Here is a 25,160-nt window from a genome sequence, read left to right as displayed (position 1 = left end):
CCTTGACTTTAGGACAGAGGCCATATTCGAGAAGACAAACTGCTTTGTTTTCATGTTGCTGGGGAATGAATCCTGGCCTTGGGCATGCTAAGGAAGCATGCTTACCATTTAGCTATATATCCCCAGGCAGGGAGGCTGTTGACACAGTCCTAGACAGACGGCCAGGACTAGCAGCTAGCAAGAGCTTCCTGGTTGCTGTCTGTTCCACTTACAGAATGTGGGGACTGGTTTGGAGCATTACCCTTCAGGTGGACTTCCAGCAAAGAGAGAACTAGAGGGTTATAGCAAGATGGCGGGGGTCTGCTCAGTTTTTTTCTGAGCTACATGATCCAGAAAATAGGCCCAGCCTAGATTCATGATTTTTTTTTTTTTTTTTTTTTTTTTTTTTTGGTTTTTCGAGACAGGGTTTCTCTGTGTAGCTTTGCGCCTTTCCTGGAACTCGCTTTGGAGACCAGGCTGGCCTCGAACTCACAGAGATCCGCATGGCTCTGCCTCCCAAGTGCTGGGATTAAAGGCGTGTGCCACCACCGCCCGGCTAGATTCATGATTTTTAAGATGCCAAACTGGATGTCAGTAGCTGAATTCTTGGCTTGGAGCTGAGTTCTAGTTTTATGTCTGCTGCTGTGATTAAAAAGTAGTGTAGGAGATAATAGGGTTCATTTGGCATACAGTCCCAGGTTTAGAGTCCATTATTGAGGGGAAATCAAGGCAGGAACTCAAGCACCTAGTTACATCATAACCGTAGTGAAGAGCACAGAGAATAAACACATCCTTGCTTACTTGCTTCTTTTTTCCCCCAGATAATTTTCTTCATACTTAACACAGTTCAGAGTTCAGCCTAGGAAATAGTGCCACTCCTGGTGGGCTGGGTCAATTAGCAGTCAAGACAGTCAGTCCACCACAAGCTGACCTGATCTCAACAATAACTCATTTGAAATACCTTCCTTAGGTCTTCTGAGGTAGCAGAAGGTTGACATTTAAAGTATAACCATTACAGCAAAAGTGGGGGTTGGTGGAGGTGGACTGGGGATATTGGGGAAGCAGCATGCTTACCCAGTGTTACTGGTTTTTTGGTTCTCGGGAGGCTTTCTGTATTTGTGGAAGAATTTTACCTAAGAAAGACTGTCTCTGGGTATCCTCAGCTGTTTTTGTTTGATTCTTTGTATGCAACTCTGAGAGCTGTTGAGTCTGGATGTGGGTGGAACAGGAGGGCTGTGGCTAAAGATGGTATCTACCCTCAGCATGTACATTTCCCCTTTCCTTCTCACTGATAAATCACAGAGAGTGCTGGAAGTTTCCAACCACTGGTGGTACTCCATGCTTATCCAGCCTCCCTTGCTGAAGGACAGCGTGGCTGCCCCACTGCTCTCCGCCTACTACCCTGACTGTGTCGGCATGAGCCCCTCCTGCACCAGCACGCATCGTGCCGCAGCTACCACCGGCAGTGCCAGCCCGGGGAAGATGGAGCCCTCCAAGGCGGCCCCCTCTCCACTTGGTGAGAGATGTTTTGGTATCCCCTTCTTCCATCCCTTGCCTCCTCCTTGGAAATTTAAGGGTAAGCAAACTACAGAAGACTCTTTCAATGTATGTGACATGATAGAAAGTGCTCACCGTTGCATGCATTTGGTTATGCAGTTGGCCTTCATGTATACCTGCTCTGCATCACAGATTCAGACAACCTGGATGGGAAAAGTTCTAAGTTCTGTCTGTATTCATTATATACAGATTCTGTATTACAGATTTTATCGTGCTTGCATTTGTGTGTGTGTGTGTGTGTGTGTGTGTGTGTGTGTGTGTGCGTGTTTGTGTTCGTGACTGTGGAGGTCAGAAGAGAGGGTTTCTGATCAGTAACAGCTATTTCCATAGCATTTACATCATATTAGGTGTTAGAAGTCATCTAGAGATGGACCTATGCAAATACTGCACCATCTAAATAAGGGACTTGAGCATGTGTGGCTTTGATAGACTTGTGTGGGTAGGGGGTCCTAGAACTAAGTCTCTGTGGATGGTGAAGGAGGATGGCACTGTGGATCTATTGTAGCATTGTATACAATGTATACTTACCTGGAAAAACCTATAACTCCTAACAGTTATTATGTATAGGATTTGATGAATGTTTATTTTAGGGTTGGATAGCTGTGCCATTTACTGATTTCACAGACTCTGACTTACAGAAGGAAGTTCTGGGCTGTGTGAGCACTGCTTTTTAGTATTTTTTTTCCCCTCCTTCCTCATCTTTTTGTCTCTAATGACACCAGTAGAGATAACACTCCAAAAGATACGGATTTCATGTCAGGACAGAATGTTGTTGGCTCCAAAGGAATTCTAACAACCCCACATCTGTACATGAGCAAACCACATTTTTTATTGTGAAACTAGGTTTTTTTCCCATTCAAGGCCCAATACTAGATGGTTCTTAACAGTGGAGATGTGGGGAGATCTAGGCCGGCGCTGCCGTGGGAGCTCCCAGTGTTTTGAGCCGGGCACTCAAGTACTAAAAGAGTGCACATTCGTGAAGACAGTTTGGCAGTGTGTAGCAGACACCTTACGATGAGACTTTGAACTAGCAAACCTTTCTAAGATGCTATCCTAAAGTCAATCAGTTCAAAACTGCACGTGCAAAGAAATTTGCTTTGGTGGTGTTTATAATTGTGAATGTGATCAGTGTGATCTAAATGCCCAGGAGAGGGGAATGGTAGAATAAGACACAGAGCTACCAAAGTTACATTTAATGACATGGGAAAACATTTAGAAGTGGGTTTGAAAACAACACCTTTATAGCATTTGCCCAGCTTTATAAAACTAGCGTCTAGTATGTTAATAATAGGACACTCTGGATCCTGGAACATAGCCTAGCATGGGACATTATCAGTGCTTAGGGATTCCACTTTATAATCTGAAAGTGGTGCATTTTTTTTGTTCTTTTTAAATCTAAAAATTACATTTGTGTGTGTGCCACAGCACATATGGGAGGTCAGAGGACAACTTCAGGAAAGTGGTTCTCTCCTTCATGGAGACTGAACCAAGGTCATCAGGCTTGGTTGCGAGAATCTTTACTCATTGAACCATATCACCAGCCCCTGTGTGTGTGTAGGTGTGCACATGCTTCCTGCAGATTGGAAAGTGACATCTTACAGAAGCTGCTTGGTTGTCACCTGTCAGTTCTAGGCATGAACCGCTACTTCCAGCCCTTCTACCAGCCCAATGAGTGTGGCAAAGCCCTGTGTGTGAGGCCCGATGTGATGGAACTGGATGAGCTTTATGAGTTTCCAGAATATTCTCGAGACCCCACCATGTACCTAGCTTTGAGAAACCTCATCCTCGCTCTGTGGTACACAAACTGCAAAGTAAGTGAGGGCATGCCCTGCAGCAGCATGGGAGGCGAGGGCTTCAAGGGTGCAGGAGGGCTGTTCTGTACACACAGTAGTATATTTGCTGTATCCCTGGCCTCTGCTCTGGAGACTCGAGTACCACTTCCATGTTGACAATTGAATACATACATGTTGACAACTTCTTATCTGAAACACTTGGGACCAGAAGTGACCTCAGCTTTTGGAATTAAAAAAGAAATTTGGAGTACTTGAATAGGCTTCCCCAGCTGTACATCCCAGTCCAGAAAGCCTTCCAATGCTCTGAGGTCTGAGACTTTTAAGGATTCTGTTTGCACTCAGAATTTGGAAGATTTCAGATTGCGTGTTCTCTAATTAGAGATGCTTCATCTGTATGAGTCTAGGCATTTTCAAGTAGAGACAGGGTCAGCCCCTGTTGAGAACAGCTTTGGACCATATGGAGTCAGAATGAGACAGTGCATGAGAAGGTGCAAGGCTTGGTTCAAAGAATGGGGTGTTGCCAGGAAGGCAGAAAGCAATCAAAAAGGGGATTATAAGCTCTGTCCCTAGCCAAGCAAGCTCAGTGCTTTTAACTCTGTAGGACTGCATAAATATTTAGGGCATCGACATAGCATGTGCTTGAAAAGACAGAAGGTAAACCGGAAGCGGGGGAGCAGGAATGCTAGGTTTAAAGAAAGCCAACTAGCCAGCTCATGGTGACACACACCTTTAAATCCCAGCCCTCAGGAGGCAGAGGCCAGCAGATCTCTGGGAGTTCAAGGCCAGCCTGGTCTACATAATGAGTTCCAGGCCAGCTAGAGCTACAAAGTGGGAACCTCTCTCAACAACAAAATGTAAAAATAAACTTTTAGCCCTAGTTTTTGTTTTTTAGATTTTTTTTGTTTTTAAATTGGGTGACTTACTTTTTTGCTGTTGGTTTTGGTTTTGTTGTAAATACAGGAAGCTCTTACTCCTCAGAAGTGCATTCCCCACATTATCGTCCGGGGCCTTGTGCGCATTCGATGTGTCCAGGAAGTAGAGAGGATTCTTTACTTTATGACGAGGAAAGGCCTCATCAACACAGGAGTTCTCACCGTGGAACCTGGCCAGCATCTTCTTCCTAAACACTACCACAATGTAAGCAACTGGCTGTGCAGCAGCTCTGCCTTTGGTCGTGGTAAGGGACTGGTGTGTTGCTATGGTAGTACTAGAAGCCACGGAAACCACTGGCAGAAGGAAGACTTGTGAAGACTTTCTCCCAGGAGACTAGCAGCAGTTTCTCCAGGCTGTAAGAAAAAAGAGGTTACTTAAGACAGGTACTGTCATGTACCATAGGAAAACAAATCCTAGTGACACCAAAAATATAGACTAACACTGTGGCAGTTAGAACCTTCCAGAGCAACTGTAACAACACCTTGTCACCACCGTTCTAACGAGAGTTTTGTTTTCTTTTTGAAGAAATCGGTTCTGGTTGTTGGGGCTGGTCCAGCAGGCTTAGCAGCTGCTAGGCAACTACATAACTTTGGGATGAAGGTGAGACTCTGGGGAATTGGAGGTGGGGACAGATGGTTCACTGCTCCTTTGCTCCAAATTTTGTAAGACTTTGAGACCAGTTCCTAAATTTAGTGAAGAATAACACACACTGCTTTCTTTTGAGACAAGGTCTCACTGTAGCCCACGCTAGCCTAGAACTGAGGTCACATGCTTGCCTCTCAAGTGCTGACATTAAACACCACATCTTTTTACAGTAGGTCCTAGAGAAGCTTTGGCACTGGCATTGAGTAAGTCAGAGCAGGTAGAGCTTGGGGAGTACTAGATGGTAGGAAGGAACTCAGCTATTCTAACCTGGAATCCACAGAAGTTCTGGGCAGCTTATTATTAACCAGTGGAGGTGATGGAATAGTTTGGGGCAACAAATGAAAGCATGGAAATTCACTGTTGGAAGTTTTGAAATACCCAGTTAGCTTTTTTCCTTTTCTCCGCCCTCCCCAATATTGATGATGGAACCCATGGCTTCCGTTATGCTAGGCAAGCACTCTGCTCTAGTCGTCAGATTTCCCTTGGACTCTTGGGAAAACAAAAGCCATGGCTTCTGAAAGCAGGATGGAATGAACGATAACATGGCTGAGCTAGAATTATGACTGCTTAGCACCTAGGGAGGGCAGAACAGTGTGCCAGTTGCTGGAAAATGCCTTGCTCCAGCTCACAGCTCGCCAAGATAGAGACTGCTAGAGGGTAGGCACAGAGGTACACACACACACCTTGAATCCCAGTACTAAGGAGACAGGCCAGCAGATTTGAGTTGGTGGCCATCCTGGTTCTAGGCCAGTCAGGAATACATAGTGAGACTCTGTCTCAGAATTTGGTATCTAATCCTTATCAAATCAGGAACCTTCACCTAGCTTTTTCTGATTTGCTAAGTTGGACGCATTCTTCTGTTTAAAACTTTGCAAGGACTTTGCTTTTCATTGAAGGCAAAGTTAAATAAACAACAGGACCTTCTGTTTGGTGACATGTTCAAAGTCACGGTTCAGGTTGTCAGAGCAGTGCTCAACAGCTGGGCCTAGAAGATTTTTTTCTCCCGGGTAGATAGAGGACTCAAGTTGTGGGTCACGTCATACTACTAGCAAAACAAGAAAGTCAGTTGGGTAGGAGGAAGTGTTTGTGGTAGGAAATTCCTCCTGTGAGCTATAGAAAGTGTTTTGTTATTTCAGTATTAGATGTTAGGCTCAGTGTCTCTTGTTTGCTTTTTACTTGGGAAACCTCAAGATTATATTACAGGTGAGGCTATTAATATCCAGAGTCTGGGGAGGCTGCCTTTAATGTTAAGCCCTTGTATACTAAAAAGAGATAGAAACATGTGGCTCATTATTAAATTAAAATCAGAGAAAGCGAGGGGGGAGGTGGGGCCACGGGCTGTAACCCTCCTAGATATGTTGGTGGGGGGTGGGGCGGGAAAGAGTGCCTGGAGGACTCACTACTCTCTCAAGTGATTGAGAGAGCTTAGGAGACCATCCATCTCCCTTAAGGCTAGATGGTAGAGGGCTCTGGGTAACCTGAGCAGCGGTTAACTGCAGAGAACAATTCAGAGGGCCCAGAGGTGAGTGACTCAAGTTGCACCTACTGTAACCCCAAGACAAGGCACTTGGAATCCTGGGGTCACATGCAGACCTTGCCTGCTCCCAGAGAGCAGTTCTGCATCTCACTGGCATTAGACACTTGGGAGATGGGTGTGGGACTCGCTAGATTCAGCCGATTCCATTAAGGTCATACCTACATAGTTGAGAAGGGCCTAGCCACATTGAGGAATGGGTATTTCATGGAAAATTCAGCTCTTGAACATAGCTCTTGTTTGCTTTGTTTGAAACAGGGAATTCCCATGTAATCTAAAATGGCCTCACACCTCCTAAATGCTGAGTTTACAGGCACATGCCACCACCATTCATGACTTAGACTAGATTTTAATGTGATTTCTAGGGACTTGGGAGGTGGCTGTGTGGGTAAATTGTTCATTGTTTAAGCATGAAGACTTGAGTTCAGGCTCCCCGCATCACAGAAATGTTAGACGTGGCAGCATGTGTCTATAACCCAGCACACTGGGGGGATGGAGACAGCTGGATCAAGGAGATGGCTGGCCAGCCGGTCGAGGTACGGGGGGAGGGTTCCAGGTTCAGTGAGATAGATAGCCTGTCTCAAACCACAGTCAAGCACACCTGTACACACATAAATCTACCCACTGCCACACAAATTAAAATTGGGAAAAAAAGAAAGAAAATAAACTCATGCAGGGGCCGGAGAGTTGGGTCAGTGGTTAGAGCACTGGCTGCTCTTACAGAGGACCTGGGTTTGATTGCCAGTGTTCACATGGTGGCTCACCTGACTGTAACTCCAGTCACAAGGGGATCTGATGCCCTCTTCTGACCTCTAAAGGCACTGCATTACATGTGATACAGATGTGTGTATTTCGACAAAACACATAAAATTAAAACAAAAACAAAAACTTGTGGAATACTGTTTAAAGTTTCAGTGATGAATTTACTCATTCATCAAATCTTTCTCTTTTTTATTATCTATTTGAGATAGGGTCTCACTCTGTAGCCAATGCTGGCCTAGAACTCACTATGTAGCCCAGGGTGGCCTCAAATTCATGGCAGTCCTCTTGCCTCAACCCCCAGAGTGCTGGGGTATTAGAGGCATGAGCTGCCCACCTAGCTCGTTCACTGAATCGCACCTGATTTGAGAGAAGTGCTGGACGAGCATCCACTCAGGCCTGGTGAAAGGGAGGCAGGGTTAAATGTGTGCCTGGGTTCTGTGCATACTTAGCTACAGTGGCTTCTGTAGAAATATGACAGTCTCTAAGCATGGAGTTGTTTAACAGTCACTACATTTTTGTAGTTCTGCATCTGATATGACTGTTCTGTTTAGATTCCCCAATTATCTTTTTAGGTGACTGTCCTGGAAGCCAAAGATCGAATCGGAGGCCGAGTATGGGATGACAAGTCTTTTAAAGGCGTCGTAGTGGGAAGAGGACCCCAGATTGTCAATGGCTGTATTAATAACCCAGTAGCACTAATGTGTGAGCAAGTGAGTGTCTTGAAGACTTGTATTGTAGGCAGAGGAGAGAAAACTTGTCTCTGTTTGCATAGAGGATTAATATGGAGCTCGGGGTATGGCCCTCTGGTGAAGTACCTGCTAACATCCTCAGTGCTGGGGTTGGCTAGGGTATATATTAATGTGCTTCCAGAGTAGACAGCATACACAACTTCTTCTTTCATACCCTCTGCAAAGTACAGAAGAATGCTTACACGTATGCCTTCCCCATTAGACATTTAAAAGACTTTCCCCAAGATCTTTAATTTTTATTTGTGGATCATTTTCAGGCCACTTAATTGGTTCATAATCAAGCCCAGGGTTGCTAGATGTATCAGGTGAAAATGTAGGGTTCTTAGGTAAGTTTGTCTTTCAGACAAATCTTTTTTTTTTTTTTTTAGTTTAAGTATGACCCAAATATTACATGAGATAGTTTACATGTAACATTTGGGGCATAATTAATACTTAGAAAGGATGGTATTTCTCTGAAAGTCAGTCTCCTAGCACCCTGTCTGTTATCTTGCCAACCTGGTAGGTCTAAGGTGATTGTTTCCCCCGAAAGGTTTCGGCTTTTCTGAGTGTATATGACCATTTGCATGAAGATCTGAAGTAGAGACAGGATGTTTAATAAGGACAGGCATCCCACAGCACCTGAAATAGGAGCTGAAAGTGTAGAGTGTGTTGCCTGGGAGCTGTTGTTGTCACCCTCATATCCCATAAAGTGGGGTGCTTCCAACTTGACCCTAGTCTCTGCTTCCTCGCTTGGCTGTCCCCTGGTGAGCACACAGCCTCTCTTTTGAGTTCTTAGACTCTTCTCTGCAGAGCGCTGCCTAACTTCAGCTTAGAACTTGTAGGTATTTTTTTCCAGGAAAGACTTTCACCCTGTTCTTCTTGTTATTTTGAAGCTTGGCATCAGCATGCATAAGTTGGGAGAGAGATGTGACTTAATTCAGGAAGGTGGACGGATAACTGACCCCACTATTGACAAGCGCATGGATTTTCATTTTAATGCTCTCTTGGATGTTGTCTCTGAGTGGAGGAAGGATAAGACTCTGCTCCAAGATGTCCCTTTAGGAGGTATGGGGAGAATGGTGGTATGATGGTTCCCTCAGTGTCTGCAGGAGGGCCAGTCTTCACATACATTATTCTCACTGAACGCTGCAGATTTTTCTCAGAGGTGGGCAGAACTTCCCTGGGGACCTTTGGTGCTGGTGTGTGTGTCACACACACACACACACACACACACACACACACACACACACCTTACTTTGAGTGGTATATTGTTTAACAGAATTATCTAAACATTTACTTCAGTCTCCCAGAGAAACTTACTTTTATGGAAACTTGTGATAAGCCCTCCATGCATATGGTTATAGTTGTTAGCCCATATATACTTTCTGAAGGTCTCTGAATATCAGGATTTCTTTCCTTTCTTTACTTCAGTTGTAATAGATAAAGTGTTTTTTAAGTATGTTTTGCTTAATGCATATTTTAAAGTTAGCATATCAGATCAGAACTTTGGTACTTAAATGGGCAATAGTAATCACAGCTCTTAAGCCCTTGACTGCCTGTGGCGACCCATTTCCATGGAGGAACCAGCTGGGACGTTGTTACTGCCCCCTACGTTTCTGTTTATGTAACCCACAATTTTGTGACCTCTTATTTTTCATTTGTAGTTCTTGGAGGCATGGTATTTTGTTAAGTGTGACTGTTTGAACTCTCTGATATGTTAATCTCTCTGTGTATTTTGCTGTGCGTGTTCTCAGTTCTCAGCTGATAATGTACTGTATTTCAGTAGCTGGTGTTAGAGTTTCATTTCTGTTGCTGTGATAGACTCTGACGAAAGGGTTTATCTAGCTTAGGTTACAGTCCATCCTAACAGGGAGGTCACGTCACATCCCCAGTCAAGAGCAAAGAGGAGGAAACACACACATCCTTTAATTACACAGTCCTGGTCCCCAAACCCGGGAATTTGCTGCCCACTTTCAGGCTGTGTCTTCCTATATCCTTTAAGGCAGCTGAGACGATCCCCCACAGACAGCCTGGTATTCCCAGGAGATGCTACTTTGTATTAAGTTGACAATTCAATTAATGGGCACACAGGGCATGTCTCTCCATCCTCCTCCTCTGCCACCTTTGAGAGACCTGACCCACAGCTCGTTGTTGGAAAGGTTGGCAGCCATGACAGCCATGACAGAATTCCCAGAAATACCCTCAGGCAGTAGGGCCATCGAATCAGGTGTGTTGTGCCCAGACCAACTGAGCAGCTGTTAACCTCTTGGAACTGAAATTGCTTGGCTGATTTGAGAAGTCTCCAGATTTTACTTTTTCTTTTCTTTTCTTTTGAGACAGTCTCACCATACAGCCCAGGCTGGCCTTGAACTTGGAGTCCTCCTGCCTCAGCCTCCAGAGTGCTGGGATTTTAGGTGGTGCCATCACACCAGCTCTCTTCTCAATGTCTTACAGCCGTATGACAGACACTGGCTGGGCTCTCTTTACATTTCTTTCTTAGTTACCCACTTTATCACAGCTTTTTCTCTTGGCCTTGTTTTAAAATGTTAAAGGAGGTCCAAGAATAATTTATAAGTAATTGCTTAAGCTTAATATTTTATTTAAAAAGTTTTGATAGTGCATACATATATCTCTATGAAGTTAGGGCTGTATTCTGCCTACATCTCAGTTGTCTGCATACTGTTAATACATACAAACCTTGTCTCAGAAAGTCAAGAGCTCGGGCCAGTCTTAGTAGGAGACCATTTGTCTACCCCGCCCATGGTGCCGAGTCCATTCTCCAGCTCTGAAAACAAAACAGCAGATGGGCAGTGGTGGTTCTAGTCAGATAGGCGCATAGCCCTTCATAGAAACCTGGAGTCGGGGACGTGTGGGGGTGATCGTCGTTGTCACTGAAGTTACCAACCTGTACTAAGATGCTTGGAATTAGGCATGAGCCTGAGCCCTCAGCCACCGAGTATGCACCCCGCTGCGATTGTCTAGTTAAGCCAATCAGAACCATTTCACAGGCATGTGTCTCGTTAAAATTCCAGTTGAATGGGATAGCTAGTGCTGGAATTAAGCACATGCCTGTCATACAGCACTGGGGAGGAAGGGAGGCAGGCAGCCGCTAGATACCACCAGACTGTAAGGCACTGGAGGGTGTGCTTAACCTAGACAGCAGGAAAAGCAAGTCCAGCAGGGCTAGGATTTACCCCGAAAGGATTTAAGAGCTGTGTGGCCAAGCCTCAAAATGGGTAGGTCGTAGTTGCTACGTGGGCGAAGCCAGCAGGTGGCCACCCTGCTCAGTCAGCTTTTGAAACTTTCTTGTGTGTGGCACCAGGAGTTCGTTAGTGGTGTTGAGGAAATGGCTGACACAGCAAGAGGCCCCAGGAGACTGCACGGTACTTTCATTAATAAGGGGACAGGGTGGAACCTCAAGCCACAGCAGTCAGAGCAGAAGGGCATGGCAATCCTGTCTGTGCACGTGTAAGGATACTTTTTGCCACCTCTTGAGCAGAGAGGAAACAGTTTCTCCGCTAAGCAGGAACTTAACATGTTTTAATGTCCGGCTTCTTCTAGCTTGGTTTCCATTAAGATTAAGCATTTGCTTGCGGAGGACTCAGCCCCGTCAAGTGTATTGCTTATTACTTATTCCTGAGTTTGCTTAGGAAGACTGGAAGTTTGGGGCTCTGTTGGGGAAAGAAGGATCGGGAATTGGACAGGAAATTGCTTCTCAACTGATTGTTTTGCTCTGATCCATTCCTACCACAGAGAAGATAGAGGAGATCTACCGAGCTTTTGTGAAGGAGTCTGGCATCCAGTTCAGCGAGCTGGAGGGCCAGGTGTTACAGTTCCATCTGAGTAACCTGGAGTACGCCTGTGGCAGCAGTCTGCACCAGGTGAGCCAGGGGCCCTGAAATACTCCGGCATGAGCTGGGGAGCCGGCTCAACCCGTACAGTGCTGCTGCATAAGCATGAGGGTCTGAGTTTGGATCCCCAGTCCCCAGGAGAGCACCAGAGGTGGTGGCATGGCTTCTGATCTCAGTGCTGAGCAGGCCAAGACAGGAGGCTCTATGAGGCTTGCTGTCAGCCGGCCTTGAATTCCTCTCTCCCTCCCTCCCTCCCCCCTCCCTTCCTCCCCCCCCCCCCTTCTCTCTCTCTCTCTCTCTCTCTCTCTCTCTCTCTCTCTCTCTCTCTCTCTCTCTCTCTCTCTCTGTGTGTGTGTGTGTGTGTGTGTGTGTGTCTGTCTGTCTGTCTGTCTGTCTGTCTGTCTCTCCAATGGCTGGAGTGCCACTGCATACATCTATTGGTTAGACACCAGCCTTCCAGATCTGTTTTCACTGTAAGCTCTGACAATCAAACTCAGGTCATAGGCTTATGCAACGAGCACTTTCACCCAGAGAGCCATCTTCCTGGGCGCTTTTGTAACCCAGGCTGGGTTTGAACTTGTTATATAGCTCCAGTGCCTCTTGCCACCACCTCCCGTGTTGCCGGGGTCATAGGCACATACCACCACACTTGGCTGGTGGTTTATTTGACTTTAAAGGTAAGTATTGCTCGGTAGCCCAAGCCAGTCCTGAACTCAGGCTTCTCATTGCTCAGCCTCCCAGGTGATAGGGTTACAGACTCGTGCCTCCATACTGCCTGTGAAGAAGTCCACTCTGTACACTCCAAGGAGGAGAAGCTGGGCTGGACCAGAGAGGGGGCCAATAGTCTTGTCCTTTGCTGCTCTCTCCCGAGCCCCAGTCCCAATCCTGTGCAGTGGCCCTGAGAGTCATTTAAGTGGAGCCATGTTGTTTAAAAACACTGCTCCAAGAAACCAAGATAATGTAGCATTGCAGTTCTGTCCTGTTTGTCTTGTAGAAGTCAGTTTTAGGCTTACCTAACTCATTTAACCAGCTGGGAAGCTAACACTCCATTACCCTGCTTAGAAGGACACCTCCACCTCCATGCTATTCTGCATTACAATTTGAAGTGAACCATTCTTCCCAAGCATGCTGGGTCTTGGCCTCTATGGAACTCCTCCTTCCCATGCCGAGAGAAGTTTGGTGTATTTTCCTGTGGAGTTGAACAAACGCAGTTTGACTGCCATAGAATTTGCCTTTGCCAGAGTTGCTGATGAAGAGACACTGGCCCACTGGAATATGTGGCTGTGGCAGGCCTTGCCCCTCCCCCACCCCCTCTGCCCTGCTAAAAACTGTTAGATTACATTCCTAAAGCTAGTCACCAAGGTCTATTCCCTTATTTGGCCGCTTCCACCTCCTGAGGCTGATTACAGGGTCCAGCTGTCAAAGTTTTGAAGTCCAGCAATCAGAAGCCCCCTCTGGCTCACCTAATTAACCTGCCCAATCAAAATTAAACACCTCATCCTAGCACGAGGTTTCCCCCTTTACCGTTTTAAACATTTGTCCATGTGCCACATCTGTCTCCCCTCTATGCAGAAACAGTCCTTTGTCCCTGCAGGACACATGCCCCTGGCCCCTTCCCCTTGTTCCTTTTCCCTTCTTCGTCCCCATCTCCTTTCCCACCACATCCTAGCCCACTATAACACAGACCTCCTTCTTCCCCTCTTAAAAATGACACCTGCAAAGTCATTTGCTGCTGTTTTTCTGCCTGAGTCAGAAAGCAGCCACTTTAACTTTTCTTCCCTGCTTAATAAAGGATCTCTCTGTGAAAACAGGTGTTTGGGTGTGGTTTGTGCCTAATCTGGGGTCTGGAGGGAGCCTCACTGTGCAGGAGTCCCCTTCACCTGATGCATAGAATGAACTTTTTTTCTTTTTTTTTTAAATCAACGAGTAGTACCCATTCTCAAATTATGTCATGTGTGTGGGTGTACACGTGCATGTGTAGACCAGAGGACAGCCTCATACTGTCCCTCGGGTGCTGTCCATTTGAATTTATTTTGAGACGAACTCTCACTCTGAGGACTAATCTGGCCTGGAATTTAGGGCAATGCCTCAGTCTTCCACGTGCTAGAGTTAGAGGCGTGAGCTCCCATGTCCGTTTGGACCTTTTGCTCTAAAGTAAGCTTTTCTGGGTGTCGCCGTTTGCCTTACCCAGACATTGGTGTACGCTGGGGCTGCTTGGTTGTCCTCACTTCTGTGATTGGTACTCTGCCCTCCTGCCTTGGGTGCCTTTTCCCACCTAGAGCTCTTTTTGATATCCTCAAGGGCAGCTTGTGTGTTTACATTATGGATTCCTAACATGTTGTATTGTTTCCCAGGTGTCTGCACGCTCCTGGGACCACAATGAATTCTTTGCACAGTTTGCTGGTGACCATACTCTTCTAACTCCTGGATACTCCACTATCATTGACAAACTGGCTGAAGGACTAGACATTCGCCTCAAATCTCCAGTGAGTTTGGACGGTGGGAGGCTCTGGTTTTTTCTTGTTTGGGGAGGATCTGTAGCTCTGAGAATGATTCTCAGGGAATAGGTGTTTGTGTGGACAGTCAGCCAGTGTCTCTCAAGGCTTTGAGGGTACAACTGTAGCCTGAGAAGCACAACATCCACTCAGTTAAGTAGTGCCTAGGGTTTGGAAACCAGAGTGGCCTGGGCACCGTTCACTAATACAGTGTTTGAGTAGCTCATGACCTTGCTAACCTAATCTTAACACCTCATCATCCCAATGGGCAGACATCATCATCGTTTCAGAAATGATCGGTCTCACATTGTGCTATAAGAAAGGGCTTTCCATTATCCTGACATGTTTAAACTAACTCTTGAGTTCAACTGTAACCACTCAAGAATGCTGCATGCCCAGCACTTACTGGTCCGCATAGCCTCAGCAGTACACACACATGCCATGGGAGTGGGAAAGGTCCTGACCCTCTCATTGTTTCTAAATGTTTGTCTTAAACAGGTGCAAAGTATAGATTATACTGGAGATGAAGTGCAAGTTACCACGACAGATGGTACGGGGCATTCTGCACAAAAGGTAGGTGCTGGGATCCCACTAGGATAGAGCACCGTACCGCCAGGGGCCTGTGGAGAAGAAAACAGCCTTTGCTATCAAGCAGTTTGTCCTTGGCAGTCTGCCTGGAGACTTGTTGGTTTCTAATGAGTAGGTCTACCCATAAGTTGTGGGTAGCTTACAAATCTGAAATAGTCAAGCACCATCTAAACACATGGCAGATGGAATTCTGTGTTCCTTAAAGTGGGTTCTGTGGTATACTGGTCCTAGTAATTGAATAAGAAAATTCCCAGAGCTGGCTCGATTGAGGGCCTGGATGTCATCCTCAGTTCTTCCTCCTGAAAATGCCTTGGTCAAATGAGTTTAGGAAATGTTATATAGTACAACCCTCTTAGGGTTGAAAGGGATGCTGAGAGGGCTTGGAGAAGTTGTGCATTGAAGAGACCTGTTCCTTCAATTCTGTACTTTTACCATGGAACTCTTTTTAAATTCAAGTCTTCGTCTTGAAACTGTACTCTCATGGAGCTTAAGTACTTTGATGTCACTTGGACTTTTGGTAAATAGCTTCAATAGGTGCATAGTGCAAGGTGCTGGGTCTCGTTCCTGAAATCACAGTGTGAAGCCTAGTACTGGAAAATAAAGGCAGTTACTTGGGATAGAGATTGAATAAACCCTGAAAGCTTGGTTATTTCTGGAGCTGGAATGATGATAAAGAGATCTCACTGATGGACCCTGTCACCTGTCGGCAGAGTAGCTTTGCTTTCTCCTCTCCATTATCTGACACCTTTTCACAGTCCTGAGTATTCATACAGAAACAAAAGCTTGCATGTCACACAGGGAGGATGGGCCTAGAGATGCCATGGGTTGGGAGTGTCTTAAACTCCTGTCATCAGCTGGCTGGGAGAGCATGCAGTGGTTCTCAGCACCCTGAAGGGATTCTCATTGAACTTGGCTGGGTATGTTTTTCAAGCCTCTCTGAGATTCTTTGTAGCTTGCTGGAGCCACTGGGCAGTGGTGTCACTGTAAGCTCCTACTATGTAAATTCTTCCTAAGGCTAGCATCTTTAAGTACTTAAAATTACAGCTCAGCTAATTATTCAACGGAGGTAATTCTGTGTCTGCATCTTATTCTACGAGAACATGATACTTGGTGTTTCCCTGCCTGGTCACCCTTACCCTCTGCTGATGTTGGCGAGACATATGCACTCCTGAGTCTTTGTATTTAGGCCTTCCAGATGAATTGGCATAGCTACAAATTGCACTTTGAAATGTTTAAAGCAAGTATTTTTATTATATGGCTAATATTAATCAGTTTGCATTGGATGTCTTCTTGAACATGGGAGTGAAAGCATTGCAACCCAGCTGGGGAGATAAACTTATGACAGACTGTAACTCAGTCTAGGTTACTTTTGCAGAGAATGAGCCTCATTGTCCCAACAGGGTGAGTTTGTACCACTGGCTTAGTGGCTTACTCAAGAGCTGCTACTCTTGGGAGTTTTGTTGGTAGGACTTCCAGGTTTTACTTATTTTTTGCAGTTGTCATGTCAGCTGTTGTTTGGCAATGACTATTTTGGTCATGCGGATGCTAGTACATGCAAATACATTGTAGGAGAGAGAACATGTTTTATACTTTAAGACTTTGGGGTGGCAGAAAGTAGTGACAAAACTCACAGAACTCTGGACTTGCTTTGATTCTGAAATTGGTGGTTAAACCAAATATATGGAGTATTTGAGGAGGAGAGTAGATAGGATGTTGAGAGTTCAGTTATGTTCCACCTGCATCCTTGTTTCATCTAGTCCTGCAGATATTGAAAGGCAGATACATTTCTTTCCCTCCTTCTTCCTACAGACTCCCTTGCCGCTAAGGTTTTCCCTGTAAGTGAGATGCAACCAGTCATATACACATCTGGGAGGTGGAGCCTGTCTGGCTCTGCTAAGAGTGGTTAAGGGTGCTTGGTTCTGCTGTGGCAGGGATAGCAGAGGTCCCATGAAGCCAAAAGGCAGGGCAGGAGACACCTGTTTTGTTGGTACAGGTCTTTTTCTATCTACTGGTAGCAGTAGTAATGACTTTTTCGTTGATTCTGAAACTAGAACTTTCTGAATGGTAAGGTGAGACAGCAGTTATCCTTGATGGCTTGTTATTATGTGGCCTCAAGGGTCCTTCCCCCCCCCCCACACACACACACAATAGGTCCTTGGTGTGTAGCCTCCATTGGCCTTAACTTTCTAAGTGCCAGGATTATAGGCCTGTGCTACCATACCTAGCCGAGAGTTCAATTTGACCTTTAAAACTACTTGAGACCTTGTAGTAAAGTGCTTACTGCTTAAAAAGTTCTCGTGTAGTTTCACAGTTTATAACCCTAGTACTTGTGATTTGCTTATCAATTATGGAGCATATGATTGCCTCCTAGTTTTAAGTGGTCCTCTGATTCTGAGATCAGTAAGGACAAGCATTTCCTGTATAGGCTATTGACAGGCATGGTACTAAGAATGACAGAACAACTGATTATTTTGGGCCCTCCCTCCCCCTCTTTCGTTTTCATTTTTTGTGGACAAGATCTGACTGTGTATCTGATTGGCCTGCAACTTGCTATGTAGTTCAGGCTGATTTTGACCATCTTGTCTCTACCTCTGGAGTGCTAGGATTACAAATGTTTACTACTACACTTGGCTGGGCCATTTCCATAAATAGCACTGCATTTCAGAGATGAAGTATGCTACCCTCCTGACCCAGCATTATCACTAGCCATCAAGAAAGTTCTTTATGTACATTCCTGTGTGGATGCTACTTTTGCTCAGCTAGGCCCTATTGAGCAATGAACAACCTGTGTGATCTCACATAACACCCCTTGTTCTTAGAACATAAAGTGGGATATTGACAGTTTTACAGCTGGAAGTAGAGCAGAGAGAATGCTCAGGTATTGGTCTGAGCCACTGAGAAGCATGGGTAGTTTCAGATGCTGTGTTGTGTTAATTGTTCCCCACAGGTATTAGTCACTGTACCATTGGCCATACTACAGAGAGGTGCCATCCAGTTTAATCCACCATTGTCAGAGAAGAAGATGAAGGCCATCAATAGCTTGGGCGCAGGCATCATTGAAAAGGTGACCTAAATTACCTTAGCCTCAGAACTCAAGAGATAGTGCTGGCTGATAGTTTTGTTTGGATAATAATAACCTTTTGTACAGTTAGGCAAACAAAAGGGAGTAAGTGAACACAATGTACTATATACATGTATGATTGTCAAAGAACCAATTTACTCAGTTAAAAATGGGGGGGGGGAGGTATTACGAAAAAGTTTAGCCTTAAAAATTTCTCATATAATTTGGATTAAAAAAGGCTAGCTGAGTTCCATTTTTACTTTTAGGAGAATTGGTTCTCTTGAACCCCTAGATGGGGTCTCATGTAGTCTAAACTGCCTTCAAACTATGTAGCTAGGGGTAGATTTGAAGTCCTGGTTTTCACCTGCCTACCATGCCCAGCAGGGAAATGAATCTGGTTATCTGATTTTGGCTTTGCTATAAGCAGCTCTTAATTTGTTTTGTTCTCTTGTGTCCATTCTCTCCCTGTGTCCCAGTGAGCCCAGGGTTTTGGGTTGTTTTTTTTTTTTTTTTTTTGCAGCCGTTATGGTCTCCTTTAGCAGTCAAGGCAGTGTGGGAGACACTAGGCCTTTTGAGTGGTCTGTAGCTTATGGAAGCTCAGGACTGAATAGGTGGGGAGTTTTGAACCTAGTGTAGTTGTTTCTAAGTAGACTTCTAGGTTGCACTTAGAGATGGCCTGTGATTGATTGACACAGGGGGCGTTTACCCTTCTCTTGGCTTGCTTTCCAGATTGCCTTGCAGTTTCCGTATAGATTTTGGGACAGTAAAGTTCAAGGGGCTGACTTTTTTGGTCATGTTCCTCCCAGTGCCAGCCAGCGAGGGCTCTTTGCTGTATACTATGACATGGACCCCCAGGTAAAGTTTTGTGGTGTGGTTTGAATTCCTTTCTTGAAGGTTAGGGTTTGCAAATTATGTGCCAGGAGCAGGAATGAACCACGATTGCATAGATCTGTGTATCTATTTATATTCTGGGGAGGATGCAGCGACTGGGGCATTTCCATTGGGAAAAAGAGTCCCAGTCCTTGCCCTGTTTTCTTAAAAGTATCAGTTCTGCCCTCTGGGGGAAGACTCCATGCTCACTTTCAGGTTGAAAGTGAATTCCTCAGGTAAGGCCAGCGACAGCACAGTGAAGAGGTGGACCAAACTTCTTAACTGTTGTCTGTGCTCTAGAAAGTCGGATATGGGATGTCCGTGTGAGGGCTGTGATGGGAGTAGATGCGAAAGGTAGAAATTAGAGTACAGCCCTGGGGGTAGAAAGCTGTGCTACCAAAACAAAGGAACCTAGCCACCGTTTCCTACTTTTCCTCACTTTGGGGAAATGTTTTAAGGGGGTTTCATGTGGGAGCCATGGAAGGTTGTATTTAATTATTCCTGCGGATTTTTCTCAAACTTACTGCTGCTTCTCAAACAAAATTTCATAAACAGCCAAGGGAACTTTGAATTTGACATTTACATTATTTCATGAGTGTTTCTTTCCAGCAGGGGACTGTAGTGGGGAATGAGTAATGTGCATGAGGAGAATGGATGGGGATTGAAGTAGAGATAAAGGACAATGGGACACAATGAAATTCAGCGTAGAATGAGGCCCTTGTGTGTGGAATTGAGCCTTTACAGCAATTGTCCTGTGCTTTTTTTTCCTCCCGTGACCTGCAAAAGCAGCAGAGTGTACTGATGTCCGTGATCACAGGGGAGGCAGTGGCATCCCTTAGGACCATGGATGACAAGCAGGTGTTACAGCAGTGCATGGGCGTCCTTCGGGAGCTGTTTAAGGAGCAGGTGAGAAAAACCCTCCTTGAGAGGATTAACGTGCTTATTGTGGATGTGATTTGAGCAGGTGGGACTCGAAGCCAGTTTGCATTACTGAATACAAAGAGATCAAGACAGGCCACATTAATTTTCCTTGCAGTTTCCCTCTCCACATGAGTAACCAGCTGAGTATCGGGACTGCCATAGCAAAATGCCACAGCACAGGTGCTGAGACTTACTTAGTCATTTATAGTTCCACAGGCTCAGGCCCAGGATTAAGATGTCTAGCTGGGTTGGTCTCTGTAGGACTCCTCATGGTTTACAGACGTTTTCCTTGGTATCCTCAAATCCTTTTCCTTCTGTGTTCTAAAGATGGTCATATTGAATTAGGCCTTCTCTTAACACCCCCATTATAATCCAGTTACTTAGTAAAGATTCACACTTCCAAGTTCGTGCAGATGGACTTAGTACTTAAACTTGTGTCTGTCGGAGCTGTAGAGCAGCAGTCCACAATACGACTGTCTTCTTTTTCCCATCACATCAATTACACTATCTTCCTTTCCTAAGACTGTAAAAGGCCACGTTTTCTATAGTTGCCATGTTTACCCAAGCTGTAATGCTTTGACTACAACATTCTTTAAAAAGAAAACGTCTATGTGTATAAATATGCATGCCATTACACACACGTATCGGTCAGAGGACAACCTCCTTCCACTGTGTTCTGGAGATCTTTAGGTCACCAGGCTTTGGCAGAAGTGCCCTTAGCCACTGAGCTGTCTACTCACCGGGCAACATACAACATTCCTTTTAAAGAAGGATGTTTTCTAAAATGTGCTAGTGCACCACATAAACAAGTCTCTCTACAAGGAGCTCCGGGTACCTTTTTTCATTCTTTGGAGTTCTGGAAGTAGCCACGACCTGTCTTCTAATTAAGAGTAGGAACAGAAGTGAAATGACTCAAAATTAGAATTTTGAGGATCATTCAGCTGTTGCCAGTTCTTTGTAAAAGAGGATCTAATTAGTCATATAACGGTGACCCAGTCATGCTCAGCTTTGGTTTTCACCTGGATTTTTGTTACTTGGAACTGTAGTTTATAGGAAGTGTTTCTCATGTTAAAGCTTGTCAGAGGCCAGTGGACAAAACTAAGTTTAGTTTATAGCCACTGTAACCATTCGTTGTACAGGATGTGTCTTTGCAGGTGAAGCACAGCAGTGGAGGGATCGAGTGTGGCTGGGGAAGGGAGAGTTAATGGGAAGGAGGGGCAGACGTGCTGCTGCTTAGGAGGCTACCACAGTGAACTCAGGCCTACAAGAGGAGAAATTTCTTTCTCATTGGGTTGTGGTGTATCTAAGTTCCTTTTTGATCCTTTTTTAAACATAATTTTTTGTTTGCACATAAGGAGATCCCAGAACCCACCAAGTATTTTGTCACACGGTGGAGCACAGAGCCATGGATCCAGATGGCATATAGTTTCGTCAAGACATTTGGAAGTGGTGAGGCCTATGACATCATTGCTGAAGAAATACAAGGAACTGTCTTTTTTGCTGGTGAGGTACATATCTTGACATCAAACTCAATCTTTTTATTTTCAGTAAAAATGGCTCAGTCTTAAAACCCAAGTCAAGTATGTTTGAATGTCTTGTGACTGCACATGGTAGAAGCCCTGTCCATTCTGAAAGCCTGCTTTATATTTCTCCTAGCAGCCATTTTTAACTATCTAGTTTCCTGTGAACAGATCATCATTCTTGTAGGTCTATCTTCCTCTTATTTATATTGACATTGTATGATTTAATATTAGACTCTGGCTTGCTCTGTTATATTAAAAATATAGCTTATTTAGTCTCTATGCACCATTCTTTTAATGCAGCTATTTTACTTAGTTGGTATCCATGCACTTTTAAGACCAGGCCTCACTCTATAGTCCAGGCTGGATTGCAACAATCCTCCTGCCCCATACTCTGGAGAGATTCCAGGTGTGAGCCAAAACACTTGGTTGGTATCTGTGTTTTTAACTGTCATGTGCAATGTTTACTGCTGAGCCAAGGTGTTCATGGGTTCCATTATTAAACAGCTTTCTGCTTTCTTGATAGCTGTTTTGGTGCCAGTCTCCCCCTCCCCTTTAGTCACGTCAACTCCAATTTACAATTCACGCAGATCTCCCTCCTGGCTGGCTTATTATCTGAAACCCTCTAGTCTTTGCACTGTTCACTGACAGATTATAGTATGGTCTTCTGCTGGGTGAACTCTTAATCTTCTCTAATCTTATCATTAAAGAACTAGTCTTTCACTCCAGCAATTTATGCCTGATCACTTTCTCCCATTTTTTTTTCATCCTTACATCTTCTGTCCTTCAAACTCTTGGATTGCCAACCTTATCTCTTTATTCGACTTTGGAAGAGATGTTAGGTAATCTTTCCACTTTTAAATGAGTGTTTTTATTGCCATCCCATTCTGACTCAACAATTGTCTCATCAGTTATTTAGGCTTTTGAAAAAGGTTTCCTGTTTTCCTTGCTGCTTGTGAGGCACATTTGAAAAGCCTTCATAGCTCCAGCAGCGACAGCACTGCCTGGAAACCTTTTCTATAGTAGCTTTGCTTTTGGCATTTTGGATGCTGGAAGGCTCAGTGGTAATTAGGAAGGATACTTTGTATTTAACAGAATGCCTATGCTTTTCTGAGAAGAGGGGGCATGTTTGAGGGGTAAATGTGTGCCAGAGCTCAGCCTGAGGTGTGCCATTTCCCTGGAGCTGTCCACCTTGGGTTTTTGTTTTGTTTTACGGAGACAGGGTTTCATAGGCCTGGAATTTACCAAGTGGATTATGCTTTCTGGGCAGAAAACACTTTAGAGACCCACCTTCCTTGAGTTGAGGACAAGGGTGTGCCACTCACTATATCAAGCTTTGTAGACATGTAGATCCTTGTGCTTGAAGAGGAGGGACATCATCATCATCTGCTCCCTAGACCTAAGTGCTTTGGAGACCAGCTACTTCCTGCACTGCTATACTTCAAGCCCCAAAGGCTGACATTTCCCAGGGTCTTTGTAGAACTGTTTTGACAGCCCGTTCTCCGTTCCATCATAAAGGCAGCTAGCTCTATTACAAGTCTACCTGCAGTCATACTCGGTCTATTGTAATCTGGGATTACAAGTCTAGTTGTATCAGAAACTGTTGGACAGAGACATCTTAAACCAGCTGTGCAAGTTGCACATACTGGCCATATACCAGGCAGTATTTGCCATCTCTTCTAGAGATGGTAGTTTTAGGCTAAGATAGATTTACTCTTTGCTTTCCCTGGGTAGTTGTTCTCATGTTCTTCTGAACACTAACTTCTGAGGCTTCTGTGATTCATACTTTCTCCCCAGTACTTAACTTTTACTGTCCTAGATAGTATTTCTTATAGATGCCAGAGTACTTGGCAGGCACTTCAGATACATGTTGTAGAAGTCTGGTAAAGCATAGTAAAGAAGCCAAGGTTCAAGGCTCTGTCATGAACATACCTTTTTTAGGTATACCAGAAAAAGTATAAGGTCATATGACCTGTTGATGTCATCAATTCTTTATGCATAATCTGAAAGTTTGTTTTTTCCCCCACAGGCAACAAACAGGCATTTCCCACAAACTGTTACAGGGGCATATTTGAGTGGTGTTCGAGAAGCAAGCAAGATTGCAGCCTTTTAAAAAAAACATGTATGGACTTAAGCTTTCTTCTGTGTCCCAAATGGAAAAGTTTAAAACACAAGTTGAACTTAAGTTTTGTACGAGAGAGGAGACTCTGTATAGTAAAATTGAAATGTTTCTGTGGTGATAGGAAAATGTAAACCCATTTCACTCTTCTGAAATCACTGACCCTCAAAATCCTTCTAGGCACTTATATTTAATTTTATTTTTCCATAGGCCCAATTAGTGCTGAGTCCTGTGGTTTTCAGAAGGTGGCACAGTGTAACCTAACATTGAGACCTTCATTCTGGTTGGGGGGGTTCCCTTCAAACTGGACATTCTAGTTGGCAGATTACTTTTCATACATTGTGAAACCAGGTAATCCAGCAGGGGTCACTAGCAAACTTAGAGAAAGCCATGTGTTTTTCTGTGACAATTTATCAGTACCTTTACCAATGAGCCTTAATATTTTTACACAGCTCCAATCTTTGGGCTTTTCTTAAAATTTTAATTCTTTTTTGATACAATTTGAAGGTATGACATGAAGCTTCTAGGCTATTTTATACTACATATATTTCTTTTCATTGGGTATTCAAAACTTAAGATTCAGGTATATTTTGATATTTTAGATCTGTGCATTCATCAGGAACACAAGACTCACAATCTCTTAACAGTGAGTGTATATGTTACATTCTCAATGCGTACACTATAAAACTAAAACCATTTTTGGGTGGGTAGCACACTTGAAATTTGGCAAAAACCTTGTCAGAATAATTAAAAGCCCCTCTTCACTTATTTTTGAAGTGACTTTCACAGTGTCTAATATTTTATATAGTTTACAGTAAGTTTCCCATAGGCAGGTCCACTGGAAAACTGCACAATTTATCTTGGTACATAGCACATACTTTAAGCCACATGTTAAAGTCTGAACACGGCAAAACTTTTCCACTTCAAGACTCAACATGGGTTTCAGGGTCTTTTAGATGCCTATTCTGCCAAGAAACTTCAGTTGACAAACTAGAAATATGCTTTTGTTTTAAAAAGTCTTTGAACAATTCTTTGAATTATACTGATCTGGTTTTAAAAGGGGGCTATACAAAGGTCTTGAAAGCCACTTTTTGAACTTAGGTATTTCTGAAATTCAAAACTTTGCTTGTTAACAAAAGATCTTACACAAAGAATGTACAGTGAAGTGAGCACTAGACAGTCTAGATATACACCCTCTCCGTCAGAGTATGACACAAGCCAGTGACTACATATTTAAAAGTTAATTACTCACTGTACTTAGAGGTTATTTGTTGAGACTCATTGGTACTGATAAGGGAAGTATTCTGCTTTAAAGTGTAAGTAATTAAAGTGTTTAGTGTATGTGAAGTGATAAATGCAAAATGTTAAAAAATTTCAGTCTAAGTTATTTAGTTTCTAGACACTTGAGCTTGTATTATGCCATTTCGTATAAATGTGTATTTAATTTCCTCCCTGTTTTAAGTGACAAAATTTCCTATTTTGTTCTACAGGAACTATGGTACTTTTGAGTTGCTATATTTTTCAACCTCTAAGATTTCTGTTAATGAGAGCTGGGCAGTGGTGGCGTACACCTTTAATCCCAGCACTCAAGAGGCAGAGGCAGGCAGATCTCTGTGAGTTCAAGGCCAGCCTGGTCTACACAGTAAGTTCCAGGACAGCAAGGGCTGTTTCACAGAGAAACCCTGTCTCCAACAAACAAACAAACAAAAATTTTATTTGTTAATGAGAACTGTATACTTACAGCGATAACTACACATCATGAATAATTGGTTATGTAAAACTACATAAGGACTTTTGCAAATAC

At 44.1% G+C, this 25,160-nt stretch overlaps 2 protein-coding genes across 2 annotated transcripts in view; one reads left to right on the top strand and one right to left on the bottom strand.

The window, feature by feature from the left end:
• Positions 1-1,287: 1,287 nt before the first annotated feature.
• On the top strand, positions 1,288-24,029 carry Kdm1b (lysine demethylase 1B). Its single transcript, XM_059263024.1, has 14 exons — positions 1,288-1,495; positions 3,163-3,347; positions 4,290-4,466; positions 4,788-4,862; positions 7,776-7,913; positions 8,825-8,996; positions 11,685-11,812; positions 14,137-14,268; positions 14,776-14,850; positions 17,813-17,929; positions 18,656-18,781; positions 19,586-19,702; positions 21,073-21,225; positions 23,267-24,029. Exons 1-14 carry the CDS (start codon positions 1,318-1,320, stop codon positions 23,348-23,350), a joined length of 1,857 nt encoding a protein of 618 aa, XP_059119007.1. The 5' UTR covers positions 1,288-1,317; the 3' UTR covers positions 23,351-24,029.
• The window catches only part of Dek (DEK proto-oncogene), a 44,726-nt gene continuing 22,966 nt past the window's right edge, over positions 3,401-25,160 (bottom strand). Inside the window, exon 11 of the mRNA XM_059263025.1 lies at positions 3,401-4,615. Within this exon, the coding sequence (XP_059119008.1) occupies positions 4,526-4,615 (90 nt within the window). The 3' untranslated portion in view covers positions 3,401-4,525. The remainder of the gene's footprint in view (positions 4,616-25,160) is intronic.

Source organism: Peromyscus eremicus, chromosome 5 (assembly GCF_949786415.1).
Source record: "Peromyscus eremicus chromosome 5, PerEre_H2_v1, whole genome shotgun sequence".
Lineage (NCBI taxonomy): Eukaryota > Metazoa > Chordata > Mammalia > Rodentia > Cricetidae > Peromyscus > Peromyscus eremicus.
The sequence above is the reverse complement of the archived record's forward strand: the minus strand, read 5'-3'. Positions and strand labels throughout refer to the sequence as shown.

Coding starts and splice junctions, on each gene's coding strand:
- Kdm1b (XM_059263024.1), top strand. CDS start 1,318: ATGCTTATCCAGCCTCCCTTGCTGAAGGACAGCGTGGCTGCCCCACTG. Junction 4,863..7,775: donor TACATAACTTTGGGATGAAG/GTGAGACTCTGG, acceptor TTATCTTTTTAG/GTGACTGTCCTGGAAGCCAA. Junction 7,914..8,824: donor TAGCACTAATGTGTGAGCAA/GTGAGTGTCTTG, acceptor GTTATTTTGAAG/CTTGGCATCAGCATGCATAA.